The 17,521-nt window shown below is 48.0% G+C and overlaps 3 protein-coding genes across 8 annotated transcripts in view; 2 read left to right on the top strand and 1 right to left on the bottom strand.

The window, feature by feature from the left end:
- Nucleotides 1–7: 7 nt before the first annotated feature.
- On the bottom strand, nt 8–3,438 carry CENPV (centromere protein V). The gene is made up of 5 exons (XM_064467952.1): nt 3,159–3,438; nt 2,053–2,151; nt 1,133–1,202; nt 622–736; nt 8–260 (listed from the first exon to the last, which is right to left on the bottom strand). The coding sequence occupies exons 1-5, from the start codon at nt 3,407–3,409 to the stop codon at nt 136–138; spliced, it is 660 nt and encodes a 219-aa protein (XP_064324022.1). The 5' UTR covers nt 3,410–3,438; the 3' UTR covers nt 8–135.
- Nucleotides 1,201–17,521, top strand: part of LOC104049595 (transient receptor potential cation channel subfamily V member 2) — a 33,436-nt gene continuing 17,115 nt past the window's right edge. For 4 of the 6 annotated variants that reach the window (XM_064467945.1, XM_064467940.1, XM_064467944.1 and 1 more), the window contains exons 1-4: nt 1,201–1,333; nt 6,422–6,587; nt 8,470–8,564; nt 16,696–16,875. The gene's annotated coding sequence lies outside the window, so the exon portion shown is untranslated. Of the gene's footprint in view, nt 1,334–6,421; nt 6,588–7,582; nt 8,356–8,469; nt 8,565–16,695; nt 16,876–17,521 lie in introns of all 6 variants that reach the window. The other 2 variants (XM_064467941.1, XM_064467942.1) reach the window with 2 other exon arrangements.
- On the top strand, nt 10,474–12,822 carry UBB (ubiquitin B). Its single transcript, XM_064467946.1, has 2 exons — nt 10,474–10,766; nt 11,366–12,822. The coding sequence occupies exon 2, from the start codon at nt 11,372–11,374 to the stop codon at nt 12,515–12,517; it is 1,146 nt and encodes a 381-aa protein (XP_064324016.1). The 5' UTR covers nt 10,474–10,766; nt 11,366–11,371; the 3' UTR covers nt 12,518–12,822.

Below are 17,521 nucleotides of genomic sequence, written 5' to 3' on the forward strand. Positions count from 1 at the left end.
GAATAGGTCAGGCAGCATAGAAAGATTTATTTAAGAACAAACAATAATGGAGAGATTGTTTTTGCCAACCCTCACCCAGGAAAGCCCAGACTACAGTTCCACGGCAGTGCTCCAAGTTCAGCTGCTGGGTCAGTGTCAGGGTTTTGACATGTCTCTGATGGTCTTATGTTCCTTCACTGCCTTCTCCCATTCCTTGCCATTGATATCCTCTGTGACAATGGTCTGCACGGTGCCATCATCCAGACAATGGGGAGCTATTCCTGAAGAAAGACAAAGTACACAGAAACCTGCTTTTTCCTAGCTCAAGCGTGGGAGATGCCCGCACCACTCTGTGGATGGGGCATCTCAGGGCATGGCAAATGCTCAGTCCAGCTATTGCTGAAAGGCTGAGGAGCCTAGATGAGAAACCTGCCATGGGCAGGAGCCCACAGGTCATAGCTAAGACTGCTTCTTATGGAGGAGCTACAGGTTCAGACTGCAGTTCCAGATGTTTAGCACTTTAGGAGCAAACTCTTAAGAGACATGCTGCTCGCCGCTGTCATGTTAGAAGCCAATGGAGCCTTTATCCAAGGTTTGCTTGGTGGTTAGCTTTGGTTACCAGAGTTTACTCTTTCTACCTACCATAACCATCTGGATTAGAACGAGGAGTATAAAAGCTCTGTACACCGCAGGTTTTGCAGAATGTGTGCTGGGCACAATGTGTGTTGAAGGTGTATGTTGTCAAATTATCCGCCCCCTAAGCAAATGAAAAGCAATGTAAGTTTTCCACATAAATAAATGTATTAGTTACTTTCTATGGGCCTGTAGTTAAGAAATGTAAAATGTAAAATACCCTTCACGTCTTTACTTGAGAGGGAGTTCTGCATTCACGCTCCTTTTCTGAACCCCTACACTTTGTATGTACAAGTGTCCATCCCAGTCAAGGCCTGAGAACTGCAAGAGCTCTAACGTCAGCTCACTAAATAAGATGCACTAAAACACCCACAGCAGCTGCATAAAATTCAGCCATTTTCCCCAACCAGCCATAGACAAACTTAGGACAGAAAACTGGCTGCCACTTGCATCTTTGAGGACAACACTAGTTTATACTGCTTGTGTTCATGGCCATGCTCTTACTGCATTCTTACTCTACCTTCAGCAGCTTGAAACGTGACGCTGGGACAATGAAGTGTCTGTTCTGTTTCTTTGTGCAAATGCTGCAACTGTAAAAGAAAAAGCAGACCCTTCTAGAAGCAGCGGACAAGTTGTAGGACAACTGTCAGATGTAGCATGGAGCTCTTGACAACAGAAATTCCACTGGCAGCTACAACGGCTCCCGGTCAGCATCACAGAGGTAAGCAGTGCAAGTGGGCTCGTGGTATCGGCAGTGTTTGGCTAAGCGCACCCAGGGAACAGACTGCCCCTACACAGGCACACTGATAAGGGGTTCTACGCCAAACATTATATGCCATTTTGTCTTCACATATACAACTCTCAACAGATGTAACAAGGACAAACTCTAGCCCTGAGAAATCCACTTAATCTTTCAGACCAGATTTTGCCAATTTTGCCAATTTTGCCAACGTTAATTACCTTGCAAACAAGAAAGTAAGATCCTGAAGTTTACCCATGAGCTAGAAGCAAACTAGTTGCAGGTGAAGGGGGATCACTACTGAAATCAGGCACTGTTGTAGTCTGAAGCACACGTGGTCAGAGATGTAATGTTCACTTGCGAAGGCCAAGTTAGAAAAGGGTTGATGTGCTTTGAGCACGCTGCGCTTAGAGGAAACAAAAAGCAGGTGGCTGAGCACCTGTGCTCATTAGATCTCTCCTGACACTTTCTGCATGGGCATGGACGTGAGACCTGACGTCTGGCCCAAAGAACCAGCACCTGATATAACCAGCACTGATCCCGTGTTGGGTCAGGCATAATTAGGGGTATGCCCTGTGGAAACACCTCAGAAGATGTTCTGCTGTTGTGTCATCTTCTTTTAGCTCTAAGGTATTGATCAGACGAGCATAACGAGCTTATATTCATCTATAAGAAAAGGGAAAAAAACCAAACCAACTCACTTGCAGTTAAAAACATGCAGATCTGCTGAAGCCCAGACCTCAAAGCGGATGGCTCCGCAGTGACAGCCTCCCGTGTGTTTGACCAAACCTCTGTATTCGCTGGGGAGAGAAACAACAGAGAGGTTTTGTGATCATACTTTTTTTTTTTTTTTTGCCAAGAAACAGTAAGGCTATGTACCACCTAACTCAGTTCTGCTCTGAGCAATTGCAGAGCGCCAGAAAATGTATTCACTCAAATGACTCAAATGACTCAAGTGACGTAGAGGATGGCTTTTGTGCTCTGCAGCAACTGCCCTTCTGGTTTAATTAAAATGGTGAAGAGGAAAGAAGAGCAGCAGTTCAAGTGAAGAACACTCCGCGTGCAGTACAGAACACGCTCCCCCGCCACAGGCCAGGTCAGGATGCTGTCCCAGGCTACAGCTCTATCCGTGCACCACAGTACATAGAAACCAGTGGTTTTATCACAAAGCAACTGGGAACTGAATTTGCCCACAATTTTCCCACAGCTGCTCCAGCACTACTAATATTCCTCCTTTTAAAAGCTGGGAAAAGCAGAGAGAAGTGGATTCTACATAATACTTGAAATGCATTTTATTTTGCATCATAATTGCTGAGGAACTTAATGACCAAGGAAATTCTGAGCTTCTGCAGGGAGACCCATCCCCTGCGACGCCTCCGCAGCAGCGAGGCAGGACCCCCGTGCAGGTCGGAGGCAGAATGCAAAGGGAAAACCTCCTCCCTGCAGATCTTCCCTCCCGCGGACAGTTACTGGTTACAGCCCAGTGATGATGAGCTATGCTCTGGAAAGAGCGAGCGCAGGAAATGGGTGGAGATTCGGCAGCTGAGCCTCACGGATCCCGCAAGATGCCCCCAAGGGCATTTTTGATGGGGAAAGCCCTAAAACACAGGAAGCTTTAGTATAAAAAAGCCACTTTCCCCGTGGTGCGAGCGATAGAACAACGCCCAGCCCCCCACCCCCCAGAAGCCCGCGTTTGCGGCCGTGCGGGTGCTGCCAGGAGAACGATGGTCTAACGGGGGAAGGAGCCGCCGGGCAGGGCGGCTCAGCCTGGGAGCTGCGGGAAGAGCCGCCCCGGCCCCGTACTCACTAGGCGTCCAGCAGCAGCCGCGCCGCCTCCTCGCAGCTCAGCCGGTGCCGCTCCTGAAAGGCGGCCCAGCGCCCGCTCTGCGCCCCCAGATCGAAGGCGCCGGGGCCGGGCGGCTCTGCCTGCGCCCCGGGCCCGTCCGGGGCTCCGCTCGCCTTCTTCCCTCGGGCCCGGCGGCTGCCGCCCGCGGCGGAGCTGGTGGCCGCGCTGTCCCGCCGGGGCCGCCGGGCGCTGCCGGCCCTCGCCCGCCCCATGCGCCGCCGAGCCGCGCCGCGCCGCACCGCGCCCGCCAGGGGGCGCCGCAGAGCCGCGGCGTCGCGCAGCGGGACCGGGGGGCGGCCAAGGGGGTCCCGGCGGGTTCTTGATGGGGGGGTCCTGGGGGTGTCACGGGGGGTCCCGGAAGGGTTCTGGGGGATGCCGGGGGTGTCTTCCCGGGTGGGTCCCGGGCCGGGTCTGACTGTTCAGAGCGGAGCCGCAGAAGACGCTCCGCTGTCGGCATCGGCCCTCTCTGTCCCCTGTAACGGGGGAGGGCACCGCGAGCGAGGGAAACTGGAAATCACGGAAAAATCAGGGCCCGCGCCGTCAGCCGGTTTGCCCCAGAGGGCAGCAGGATCGCCTCTCCCTGGTCAAATCCCTTCTACTGGTAGAAATGCCAGTTATCCACAAGCATTAGTCCGAGGTTTTTCCTTTAATTATAAACATATGATGCCTCACATACTCAAGGATGTCAAGGTGCTTTGCAGACCTGAGGCGCTATTAAAGATATATTGTTTCACATCTCAGGTACGCACCCACCATCCTTTAGAAACAAGACTGCTGTTTAACAACACTGCAGTGTACCGGGACGCACCTTCGGAAGTGTATTTAGTCCTTCTTGAGGTTTGAAATCATTATGGCTGCCTTGCAGGGAAATGGGTTCTAACAGGATTCCCACTAGACAACTTTTCAACAAATTTTGTCACCAAAGTCTTAAAGTTAAGAAGGAAACCAATCAAGATAGTACATACCTTTAAAAAAAAAACAAAAACAAACAAACAAACAAACAAAAAAAAACAAACCAAAAAACAAAACCCCAAACCCAAACAACTTAGGAAAATGTGAAAGCACCCCTCTAGTGGTAAATATATCAGAAAAGGTTATTCCTGAACATCTGAAAGACAATGCTGTTTCTCAAGTAAAACTATTCACTGCAGGGGAGAAGTACAAGACTTGTAGGTGTCCAAGTCACCTTTGGCTGGGGGAGAAAAAACAATCACTCCGAGGATGAATTTTTGTGCCCAGGACTGGAAATTTATTTTGTTTGAGTTATAATCAAGAGTTTGTATTTTCAACAGGACTTAATGTCTTGCTCTTCTCAAAAAGGGGAACAGGGAAAGATGTAAACAAGTGAGCTGACAGTCTGTTCTGGGGTAGAAGAGGCACCAAAAGGTCATGCCTCAGCCAAGAATATAGCAAAGCATCTGAGCGATGACAAACAAAACAGCTATCAGTGCGCTCTGGTCTGGAAAACAGCTTTAAAGACATGCGCCTACAGTGTGTAGGCTGCCTCCTGAGACGGCACATACCAGGACTCGCATAACAATCCTGTGGCTCAGCACCTCTCTTCTCTGATGATGGGACAGGGCACTGAGTTACAATTTCCTGTTATTCCTCATGTGAACCTCTGTACTTGTTACTCATCCTAATGGAACCATTTTAATATGCCCTGTGTGACAACTTCTGGCCCATGCCAGCATGTTCAGCTGTAGCTCCTGATCTGAGCCACTCCCAGACCTTTAGTCACACTAGGTTTCATGTTAGTCACCTTATATTTTGGGAGGAAAAGTCACTGAGGTGAAACCAGAGACCACAAACTAAAACTGAGCCAGTGCAGTTTAGGGGGTTCGGCCAGCAGCACTGCAGGTTTCAGCCTACAAGGTCTGTCCTCCTTTCCTAAAAACGGTTAACTGCACTAAACTGAAAGCCGGAATGTATTTTAGGAGCTTATTAGCTATCAGTTCACACAAATGACCTCCTCTCTGCAAGGCAGGCCACGCTAGCACTTGTACGCGCCCGAAAAGCGGTTCCAGTGAGAAAACTGGAGTGAGTAGGCAGTCCCTGTAATACCTCCAAATCTATCACTCTGTGTCCCTCCACATTTAGCTCAGCATGTTTTAAATGTAGAAGGTGTTTTGAGAAGCTAAATTCTGTTCCCCCATGATGTTTCAGGTTAAAGAACTGGAAGACAAAAAGGGTAGAACAAGATGCAGTTTGGTTTCAGAAGACTATAGTAAAGAAATTCTTCCTCCTTTTTCATTTGCTTCATATTTTATTACAAAGGAATCTTAAAGCTCAACCCTGCCTCATGTAAATAATTCAAGAGCTTTATAGTTAATCTCTGGGCGATGATAAATTTCACTGCTATTCTGATTTGCAAGCCCTAAATTTCAGTGGTTGCGTGCTGTACTGTCAGCGTACCTGGGCGGCAGGTGCTGCCCAGTGCCCAAATTGTGAACAGCTCTCACTGGTACGTGACTTCCAAACCTGCTGCAACGTTTGCCAAACTTCGGTAGAAGCCAACAGCTTGGTGAAGGATGCTTTTGCTCTTAAGCTTCTGAGACAAAATGGAAAAGGAAGAATTATTCGGAAAGATGATGGGGTGGACGAGAGGAGAAGTCCAGTAAATCACTGTTTGTTCTCTTTAAGTGTCCTGTGATATCTGAAGTTCAACAGCTGACGTGTTTTAACCTTAACGTACAAAGGTGCTTTTCTGTGCCATCTCGGCTCTGCTTGTGTAACGATGACTCAGCTCTGCAGACCTGGCTTGCAGCCCACATTGAGATCCTGTCTGTACTGGCATTTTTGTCGCAAAAGCAGCACTGAAAGCAGCTACATGTTTGTGGGTTAAAGAGCATTAGGAACTAGGGACGCCTTTCATCTCATAAGCAGGGACTTAGAAGTAGTGTAGAGCCAACACCACCCTTAAAAGAACTGAGGTAGTTAAAACTACATAGTTTGTGCATGGGAGAAAAAAGTCAGTGCTGGGATTTTAGTCTTACTGTTGCAGAGGGGGAAGCATTCTGGAGATTCTCCTCACCATCAAGGGATCCAAGCTGGATCTGAAGACAAATACAGGCGGTATCACCTCTGGGCTGATAGAGGAAGGCTGCCAGAATGGCCTTGACAGTATTTATTTTTGTTCGCTGTCAGAGAGGTTCTGTTGAAACACATTCATAATGATTAACAATGTTTTAGGACTTATTTCTTCTGTCTTTCTATTTTTCAAGGTGCTTCTTTGCTATCCTGCTGAAAAACTTCACCCTGGAAACCACATGCTAAATCAGCTCAGACGCAGCAGAGAATCCGAACAAAGAGAGCGCCTTCACTGCAGTGCAGCTTGGCTCAGATCCAAAAGACTCACAGGCAGGAGGCAGACTGCAAAGATGCAGACAAGTAATTTTTAGAACAGACCTAGTTATTAATTGCTGCTTTCACTGGCGTAACATGCAGACACAAACCTGTGATTTTAGGCTGATGGCGTCTTTGTAAAATGCCCTTTAGAAGTCTCCGTACACCGGAGGCGTAGTGAATCGCCCCAGGGCTTCCTCTGGGTCATTTAGACCTACAGAGAAAGAGAGACGTGCCCGGGCCTGTTTATCAGATGTTAAAGCTGTATCCCATGTGCCCTGCCAAGTCAAAACATGCTTTAAACAAACAGGGAGACAGATGAGTATTGCTCATTTCCCCCATTTAACTACAACTCTAGATATCTATTTCTTTTTCTTAAGCCTTTCAGCTCCTGAAGTTGGTAGCTTATAAAAACTTTGTTTATTTAAGGTATTTTTAGCATAAGGTTTAAAAAAAACCCCTCAGCTAGTTGTCTTTTTTTGGTAATCTCATAACACTGCAGTCAATCTCATAGTACTTTGAGTTGTGACTCACTATTTTTGTAACCCTTGAGCTCGGCGGTGCAAGGACAAGCAGTAACATGCCACGGCTCTATTTGTCTTGTGGCTGGAACTTCAGCAAAGACGAGGCCTTATTGCAGTTTATAGGTTTGGGGAGAAAATATTTATCTCCAAAACTGTAAATAGATAAATATAATTATTCTGTGACATACACAGAGAGAGAGACCTGAGGGAGGTATGAGTAATATTATGAGGTAGGAATATACATTGTTTTTTTCCCTGTGGCAAGTAGCCCTGTTTTTATCGGAGCAAAGGAACAGCACTGAACCTGCCACACACACACTGAAATCGCCTGACTGTCCCAGGATAAACCCTTGTAACTAAAGATAAACAGATTGCTTCATTTGGCATTGCTCATGCAGAAACGCTATGCTGTTCTCAGGACATCAGTGTCCATAAAAACCAGACCCATCTTGTGTTCTAGAAGGTACAGATCTGCTGGGAACGTTTCTTTGACCCCAGATTCTTCTCTTCCGAAAGCAGGTCGCTTTGTACTACCGCGCGGTGACCTACTTTTGAAACCACTTGGAAAGAAATGCGTGTTCCTCACTGCAGGCCCCATGCCCTGCCAAAGGCTGGAACCACCTGTGCAGTCAGGCCAGTCACAAGATACAGATTTGTGTTTTTTCAGCTTTGCATTTATTTATATACAGTTCACAGTCAGCTGCTTGATGCGTCTTACTCACCAAGAGCTACTGGAGGAAGAGTGGCCTGGATGTTAAATACAGGTGCTTCATACAACCACCAGTTACCACACCATTTAATAAAGAGATCTCCTTTGTCTGTATCAAATTCAGGTAGTAAAATATTTTCTGAAGAAATTCTCAGCTTTACGCTGAAATTCAGCAAAAGGAAGTCACAAGGCCATCACCTCCAACTTGGGAGATCGTTGTGCACATATAATAGGTGAAAATGAGGCAGAATCTGGCTCACAATATATAAACACTGCATTCTGACTTTACAATAAGTACCTCTCAATTTGATAATAATTAGCATTAAAGTAGTATAAAGAATCTATGGAGATACGAAGTGTGTAACATTCAGGGCACAAGCTTACCACACAGTAAAAGCCGAGGGACAGGGCAAGAGGTATTTAAGAAGGGCTCTGTATTCATTCCCACACACCCCCCAGACAAAAGAGGTGGCTCTGTGAGATACGTAGAACTGAATAGTTAGAGCTGAATGAACCCCATCAGCGGAGGCTGGGGAATGCTGATGGCGGCCTGTGCAGCGCCTGCCCCCAGGCTGTGGAGGTTAGTTACATTCTGCTAGCCCTGGAGTTGGGTGCGCAGAGGGATAACTGAGGAAAATAATGAGGCTTTTTGAATGGAATTGAGGAATTTAATCCATAATTGTTTTTCATACAGGATCTGCGTTCGATGTCGGCATGTTGCCGCCTGTGCTTGCGTTGGGTAACGTCATTTCCTGAAGAAGGAGTTTTTCAGGAGCCATTATTAACAAGGTATTTAAAGAACTACCCACGGTAGACCCATCTTGTTGCGACTTTATTCTGATCTGTTGATTTGAAATCTTAAACAGAGACTGAACAACAACAGTGAAAGCAGATTAGCCGTAGGATTTAGCCATACTTAGAAAAAAACAAGGGAGGCCTCCTGTGTTTCCTGGTTTACACAGAAAGGAAAAAAAAAAAGACAGAAATGTCTCCTCCTCCATCTAGAAGGACATTAAAGAGACATGTACACTAAAATCCTTAATGCAAGTCTGATGTGCTCAAACACAGGCCAGTCTTTAGATTAGCCTGCGGTTAATCTCCGGTTTAACAGATGTGGCCTTTCACATTGCTAGGTATGAGGTACTGGTGGCCGTCCTCTCGGGACTCCACAATATTATTTGGCTGGGGGACACGGTTCCTGGAGCGGTGCCTGAGATACGCCGCATACACAGGCCAGCCTTGAGCAAGCATTTAGTCACCCTGGCATCGCACAAACAAAACGGACCTGTTCAAAACACCGAGCAAAACTGGCAACATAAAGAAAACAAATGTGATACTGCCTATATCTGCCTTTTTTCCTAAATTTATGTAGCTGAGTAATATTTCCAAGGTTGGTTACTGGCATAGAGCTGTCTCTGAACTTTCCAGTTACCATATTCCTGTCTTCCTGTTTCTACATGGTGAATAATTATTGTTGGGATGATTTATTTCCTTTTTACTGTAAACCAGGAGGCAGACACAGCCCTGTTAGGAAAAAGGAAAGCAAAAGGGGTTTGGTGGTGGTGGGTTTTTTGGTGGTTTGTTGTTTGTATTTTTTTCAGGGGGAAATAGAGTAGCTCTGTACTGAATCCTGCCATTCACATACGTGCTCATGCTTTGGGAGTGGAGGATTTAACAGCAAGTTCATCTGGCTTCACTGAGGGAACCAGCAGCAGATGAAACACTACCACATAAAAACCTTTCTGGATTTTGTGTACTCCAGATATAATACGATATAAAATGAGTTAAGAGCCAGCCTGAAAGGTATAATGACTCCTAATTAACACAAAGCACATTTCCACACGCTCAGTTCACCAAAGGAAGTTGCTCCATAACCTAATCAAAGCTTCCTGTTCTGAAGGCAAGTAAACAGCCATTTGAATTTCAGATGTCAGCATTTTATTACAGGAGTTGTTTTGCAACCTCACATTAAGTTGCCAGCCAGCTGAAATTGGTTCAAAGGGCTGCTCAGGAAACAGGCTGCATGACAAGGGGCACGCTCAGCCTGCAGCACACGTGACGCACCCAATGTCACCCGCACTTGCCAAATGTCTAAATAACATTTTTACAGCTTTGCTACCTCACTTCTGCTCTTCCCAGCTTTTCTTCACAGCCCCAGACAACAAGACTAGCCTTACAGCCCGTTCCAGGCTCTGCCATAAACGCTTCACACCACCCCAGGAAAGGGGGTCAGTCTGATCTGCTGGCCAACAAAGGGCTGGTGCTAAGGGTAACCCCTCTTTCTGCAAAGCACTTTTCCCCCAACCTGTGCCAGACTCTTCCCTAAGCACTGCCAGGGGCTGAGATGGGGGAACGACTATAAAAATCACCCCAGTCAAAACGCCACGGCTACGGGGCTGCCAGCGCCCCCCCACCCCGGCCGGCCAGAGCAGCAGCGCTACCACGCACGCGCACAACCACCGCCTCAGCGAAATCTGCCTCCGCCGGGCGGCTCCGCCCTAGCAACAGCGCTGACCTCACCGCGCACCAATCAGCGCCGAGCAGCACGCGAATCTTCCAGAGCTTTCCTCAGAGCCGCCCCTCCTCGCCCTGCGCGAGCTTCTCCCCGGATAAACCAATCAACACCCACCCTTCTACCTGCTGCGCCAATCAGTGACGACTTCCCGTCGTTCTACGAACCGCTTCACCGCACCTCCAGATTCACCCGCGCCCTCAGAAATACCCAGATTTTGGGGGTCTGGGGTCCCGCACTAGGACTCTCGGACCCTTTTTCCCCCGGGAAGAGAAGTTGGAGCAGAGAAAGGCGAGTGTTTTCCACAACAGTGGTCTTTTACTTGGGACTACTTTGGGAGGCGTATGGACACGTCAATTACAGGGGGCGGGGACTGTATACCCGACACTCTATAAATAGCTGTGGGTCTGCGTCACGCCGCAGATTGGAGCTGCGCGGTACCGGAGTGCTTCTGTGGAACAGCAGTTGGGGCCGGAGACGTGAGTGGACTGCTGGGGTGCTCGGGGGCGCGGTTGAAAGGGGGAAAACCAGGAAGGTTGTTGTGGGCAGGAAGGTATGTGGGGGGGTGGGCGCTTGCGGGGCGGTGTGGAGTGGGGGGCCGGGTGGGATAGTGCGGAATCGCGTCTTTATGCTCAGTCGCGTCGCTAAGAGCTGGGGCGGGGGGAAGGATAAATAGCTTTGTGAGGAGAAGGAGGTAGCCTTACGGTGAAAATGGCGGGGCCTGTGCTTGCCGTGCCCGGAAGGAGGCTGCTGAGTCACGGCGGCGGGGGGAGCGGCTGTGCGGGAGGGGGGGCTGCGGCGGCGCGTCCTGCTGCCGCATTGCTGCGGGGGTGGGGTGGGACCGGGAGCCGGCTGGTGAGGGGCTGCGAAAGGCGTCTGTTACAGGGACGCAGTATATACCGAGTCTTATAAAGAGGTCTAATTAGTTAATGTTAAAGCCTTGTAGAAAGGGTTACTAAAAAACCAGAAATCTCAGCTGACATTTACATAGTGAAATAGTAGCATTAACCTGTTTATTTAGAAATTATTAAGTAACTTTACTAAGTATCTAAAGGTGTAGCTTTTGTATGTTTTGCAGTTAAAGATGCAGATCTTTGTAAAGACCCTGACCGGCAAGACCATCACCCTCGAGGTCGAGCCTAGTGACACCATTGAGAATGTGAAGGCAAAGATCCAGGACAAGGAAGGCATTCCCCCTGATCAGCAGAGGCTGATCTTCGCTGGCAAGCAGCTGGAAGATGGCCGCACCCTGTCTGACTACAACATCCAGAAGGAATCCACCCTCCATCTTGTGCTGCGCCTGAGGGGTGGCATGCAGATCTTTGTGAAGACCCTGACCGGCAAGACCATCACCCTCGAGGTCGAGCCCAGTGATACTATTGAGAATGTGAAGGCAAAGATCCAGGACAAGGAAGGCATTCCCCCCGATCAGCAGAGGCTGATCTTTGCTGGCAAGCAGCTGGAAGATGGCCGCACCCTGTCTGACTACAACATCCAGAAGGAATCCACCCTCCATCTTGTGCTGCGCCTGAGGGGTGGCATGCAGATCTTTGTGAAGACCCTGACCGGCAAGACCATCACCCTCGAGGTCGAGCCCAGTGATACCATTGAGAACGTGAAAGCCAAGATCCAGGACAAGGAAGGCATTCCCCCTGATCAGCAGAGGCTGATCTTCGCTGGCAAGCAGCTGGAAGATGGCCGCACCCTGTCTGACTACAACATCCAGAAGGAATCCACCCTCCATCTTGTGCTGCGCCTGAGGGGTGGCATGCAGATCTTTGTGAAGACCTTGACCGGCAAGACCATCACCCTCGAGGTTGAGCCCAGTGATACCATTGAGAATGTGAAGGCAAAGATCCAGGACAAGGAAGGCATTCCCCCCGATCAGCAGAGGCTGATCTTTGCCGGCAAGCAGCTGGAAGATGGTCGTACCCTCTCAGATTACAACATCCAGAAGGAATCCACCCTCCATCTTGTGCTGCGCCTGAGGGGTGGCATGCAGATCTTTGTGAAGACCCTGACCGGCAAGACCATCACCCTCGAGGTCGAGCCCAGTGATACTATTGAGAACGTGAAAGCCAAGATCCAGGACAAGGAAGGCATTCCCCCTGATCAGCAGAGGCTGATCTTCGCTGGCAAGCAGCTGGAAGATGGCCGCACCCTGTCCGACTACAACATCCAGAAGGAATCCACCCTCCATCTTGTGCTGCGCCTGAGGGGTGGCTGTTAAGTTATTGTGCATCTTGCTTGATGACAAGATCGCCAATAGCACTTGTGTTTGCACTGTAGTTCTTCAATGTCTTAAGTTAAATGCAAGGTTAATGCAAGCTTAAGTAACTGCTGAGCAACTGTCTGAAATGCTAATAAAGTTTTCTGTTGCACATCAGTTTGTAGTCTGTGTCAGTTCAAGCTAGTAAAACTGGTGTATTTAAGTGACCTGCTTACCTTGGCTTTGTTCCTTCGTAGCTGAAGCCTCTTTGCATGTATAATGAGGACCTTGTGGGTAAAAGATTAAAGTCTTAATTTAAGCACTGATACCATGTTATTTCTTCATTGGAACAACTCTAGTTCTAGGAAGGATAGGTTCTGCTAAAGACCCCCGAATGCCACATACCAAATGAGGGTGGTATGCCTGTCAGGGCCGTGGGGTGGGCTTTGCTGCAACTTCTAGTATGTTAAAATTGACTTGACTAGTCCAGAGACAAGGATGAACAGCCTCAATTTATGGCACTGCCATGGAGTGATTTGAGCTTGACTGTGCTCGGGGTGGGGGGTGGGGGGTAAGCTGTGTGAGTGAACATGAGTGGCTTTTTTTTAAGTGGAAAAAGTTTAGTGTCAGCCTGTTAAGGTAAATTTTACAAAAGTGGTTGTGGGGTGTCTTTGCTGGTGGCTGATGTCTGTGGAACACTTCCTCTGGGGAAGGAGTAACTGCAGGGGGGTGGGAGGGCTGCCCTAATGCATTGGCTTAAGTGAGCTGCTCTTGGCTACTGAGTCACAGTTTCGATTTAAGCAAAAGGCTTTTACACAAGCTAATCCCAAATGTTCAGGCGTTCTTGTTAAAGTCTGGGTTGTCTTTGGGTTTTTTTTTAAGTGGGGTGGGTTAAGGGAACTTATGCAAACAGGTGGGGTTAGAAGGGTTTAAATCAACTGTGTAGTGGTGGGTCTTAAAAAGGTGGAGGGAGTCATCTGTGTGCCCTTTCACAGAAGCTTAACCAGGCTGTAAGGGTGTCGGTGTCCTCGTGTGTTGAATTTTGAGAGCTGCCTAGCTTGACCCAGGAGTCTCTGCACCCGTATGCTGTGTGCACAGTGTTCCTGTGCTGGTGCTTTTTACTGATACCCCTGTATTATGCACCATCTTGATTGACTCTTCTTTTTTTTCTGTCCCCTGTAGCGTTGCTGTGAAAGTTTGTCCCTTTTGAATTTCAGCTTTCAATTTAACATCACGGGGTGTCTGTGGGAAGTAACGCGGTTGCGTTAGCAGCGCGTTGGCAGTGTGGACCGGCGTGCAGTCACGGCCAAAATGTTTCACCACTGTTTTCACAGAAAACTGCCCGTTGTAACAGTTGTGTGTGGGTTTGATGGTTATAATCATCATGGGTTTCTTTTCAGCAGCAGGTGTTGCTTCCCTGTCTACCACACGTAGCTGTGCCCTCAGGAGTTCTGTGAACAATTGCTGTTTCTGCCAGAGAGAGACTGTCTGCAGATTACTTGAGGCTTCCAGCCATTGCTTCCTTTGCCTTTCCTTGGATTTATGCTTTCTGCAGTTCAGCCACTTGGCCAGGTTTTGCTTTTCCCCGTTGAGCCCCCTAGGGAGGTTGCCCAGAGAGGTTGTGGAGATAGGCAGAAGCCGTCTGGACGTGGTTCTGGGCCCCAGCGCTGGGTGGCCCTGGCTGAGCAGGAGGGCTGGGCAAGGAGACCTCCAGGGTCCCTTCCCACCTCAGCCGCTCAAGACTTCTGACTGGGCGTCTCAGCCCGCCGTCCGCTCAGCGGTGTATGAACTCCCGAGCAGCTCACAGGCCAGAGGAGGTATGGCACGGAATAAACGTACATTATATTTTTCTGCTAATTATTTTATCTTTCCTGGTTCGTAATTAAGAGATGTCCTTTCTCCAGTTCTTCTCATAGCTAAGCTGTGCTCTGACCAGTTACAGACGGTAACTGGTCAGGAAAGGCAGGCTGTGGGCACGCTGTTTCAGGCGCGAGCCCGCAAGTGGCAGGTACCCCTTCTCCAGAGCGAGCCCCTGAGTGAGAACTGCTGCAAAGTGTTGCCCACACGGGGTGCGGTGCCCAGGCTCACTAGGCAACGTTAGGGGCCGCTGGCTTTGTGCAGAGCTCTCGGGTTTGGTCTGCTCTGCAGGAACGGGGACCCTGGGAAGGTGACGTGTAGCTGCGTGAGCGGGTCTGCACCAGCTTCCCGGTCCGCGATCGCTCCAGCTTTATACAGCCTGAGCCAAACCTATGTTGAACCGTTGCCTCTGTGGTCCTTGTGGTGGCCCTGTTTGTGGATGGTCCGTAAGCGGAGCCATGCCCGGAGCCCGCTTCGGTCTGACGTTGCCCCTGAGGTAGTAAGCAGCAGGAAGGGGGGGTGATGTTCAGGCGTTTGGTTGCAGGGAGCGGCTCCGGCCTGGTTTCAGCAGCCCGGGCTGATTGCGTGAAACTGCACGCGTCCGCGTGCTGTTTGCCACAGCCCTGTAGGAAGGTTTTTTTAGGTGGGGCTTGTGCTGAAAATGAACTGACTGCCTAGAAATGGCACAGAACGGCACATCCTTAAAGCCAGAGTACAAGGAGCGAAATCCCCCGGTGCGTGGTGTTGCAGCAGTGCCCTGGGTGAAGCGCGGAGCCGGACTCGGCTGGCTCGCTGCGGGGGCGCGTGTGCTGGGATTCTGCTTCTCTTGAAGGAGCCGTGTTGTTACCAGGCTCCTGATCCCGCCGCTGACGGAGAGGCAGCAGTCGCTAGCTGGAAGAGATGACTGCAAGGGACTTCTTCATTAATAAAGAGAAATCTTTGCAATTATCTCAAGTGAGGTGAATTAGGGAAATGTATATAAATTACAAGGAAATGTAAAATGGCTTTGCATAATGTGCATTCTTTACACTGAAAAAGTTATGAACAAAAGACAGGTACGGGGCAATATGAATGATTTATGTTGTTAAGATACATTAGTTTTTCTTACAATATGCTGGTAACTCTTCAGTCTGCTTAGGGCCAACTACTCATAACTAAAGTGAGATTTTAATAGGCTTTAGCTGGAATCTATATGCTGATAAAATGGAATAATCCTAATGCTCCCATACAGACAACAGATTCCGGTAACATCTTTTGATCCTGCTGCAACCTGAGCTTTGTGGCTGGGCTTTGTGGTTTTTCTTACAGCTTCAGTTAATTTCTAGTTTGTTCTTTTGTTCTCTCTTTTAAAAAGAAAATTAAAATTGCAAGTTTTCAGGGGTTTTGTGTTACATGCTTTTAAAAAAATACTTCTGTTTTAGGAAGACAAATGAGATAACCCTGTTATACTGGGGTTTGGATATGTTCAGTGTTTTGCTGTGGTAGCACCTGCCCCAAAACGTAATCATGTAGGGAAAGTGCGGGTTAAGGCAGAGAAGCACTGGGAATACCTCAGTATTTGGGCACTCTTGTCCGCCGTTCCAAAGGCGTTACGTAGCAGCTGAGTTTGAAGATCATTGCCTGCGCAATTTTATATTTATGGACGTTGCTGCATCATCAAAACCAGCCTTATTTGGAACTTGAGTTTTTAAATTGGACACGTTTCTGTTAACTTTGATGCAAACAGTAAGTGAATGACTATAACTCTCACAAGTGTACGCTTGCAGCTCTGGTTTCGAAAGATTTCCTGTAGGGGCTGTTCTCGGCAGCCGCAGGAATCCCGGTTTACTTAACGGCCACTGGATGTCGGTGTTTCCCCACAGAAGTGTCCTTGTGGGACATCACCGTTGGTGCCATGGTTTGCTGCTGTTTGATTGTCAGTGGAGCGTTCCTTCAGGCTTCCCTTTAAGGAATAAGTCAAGTGGATGGTTCCTTCAAAGGCCCAAGAAGCGTATAGACAGGAGCCTTTAAATATTACCTTTCCATTATTAAGTCTAATATTAAATCTAGTAGTTACAGAAATACTGTCATGTAAATTAATTGAGTCCCCAGGGCTATCAGACAAGGTCTGACAAGGAATTATATTTAAGAATATTTGAGTTTTAGGTTGGGCACTGGCTGGTGTCTCTAGAGGTATGGGATGCCAACTGTGTGACGATAACAAACGAAGCTGCTAAAATTCATCCCTTCAGTGTGGGTTTTACAAACGTTGCATGAAAAAAAAGGCCTGGCCTTGCAAAAATAGTTTATATTTTTCCACGTGTGAAAGTGCACCTTTAAAAGAAATAAGTTTTCTCTTTTAGCTGCGTGGCCTTCGTGAGGTTTGAATGAAGCCCTGGCCTACCTGTCGTTCTGGAGGAAATGTCAATGGCCCACCCTTGCATGCTGTTATTGCAGGCTTCCCGCCTCCTGTGAAGACGATTTTGAGCTGCTGCCCTTTAGAGTGGCTACAGATTAATGCCGCAGTTAAATTACAGACACATGTAAGTGACTCCGATCATTTATTTACAGCATACAGAAAATGTGATATTTATTATAGAGTATTACATTTTTCAGTACTTGGTAAAAATGGGCACCTAGGTAAAGGGAGAATACGTATTTTAGGAAATGTGTTTGTTTCCCTTTTTGCAGAAAGCCATCTTCATGCTTCCTTTCGCTTTCTATTTCAGCAGGTTATGGCCATCGCTGTTCCTGCCATGAATTATTGCACTTCTTCATATACAATCTACAATTATATCATAATTAAGAAAATATTTGATAATACTGTGAAATGAAAATTATTGATTTGACTTAAAATTTCACTTAGTAGTTAAAGAGATTGACTTCTCTTTTCCCGAATTTAAGGTTTCCACAGAATGGTTCTCTCCTGACATGAGAACCTTAGTGCCACCAGACACATTTCCATCAGCAAAACGAGCACTGAGCAATTGCAAGATTCTTCCTCGTTCCCCCAAATAAAAGCCTTAAAAGGCAAGAGGATAACATGTTGCTTTTGAAGACTCAGGCCGGCAGATAGGTGAAATTAAACTGCCGCTTTTATTCTCCCTGCATGATGCTTAGGATGCCTTTCTCCTGAATACAAACAGTTATCAGGATTTTCAGTTTTGGTAGCAAGATGCTCGCTAAGCT

Source organism: Phalacrocorax carbo, chromosome 17 (genome assembly GCF_963921805.1).
Source record: "Phalacrocorax carbo chromosome 17, bPhaCar2.1, whole genome shotgun sequence".
Classification (NCBI taxonomy): Eukaryota; Metazoa; Chordata; class Aves; order Suliformes; family Phalacrocoracidae; genus Phalacrocorax; species Phalacrocorax carbo.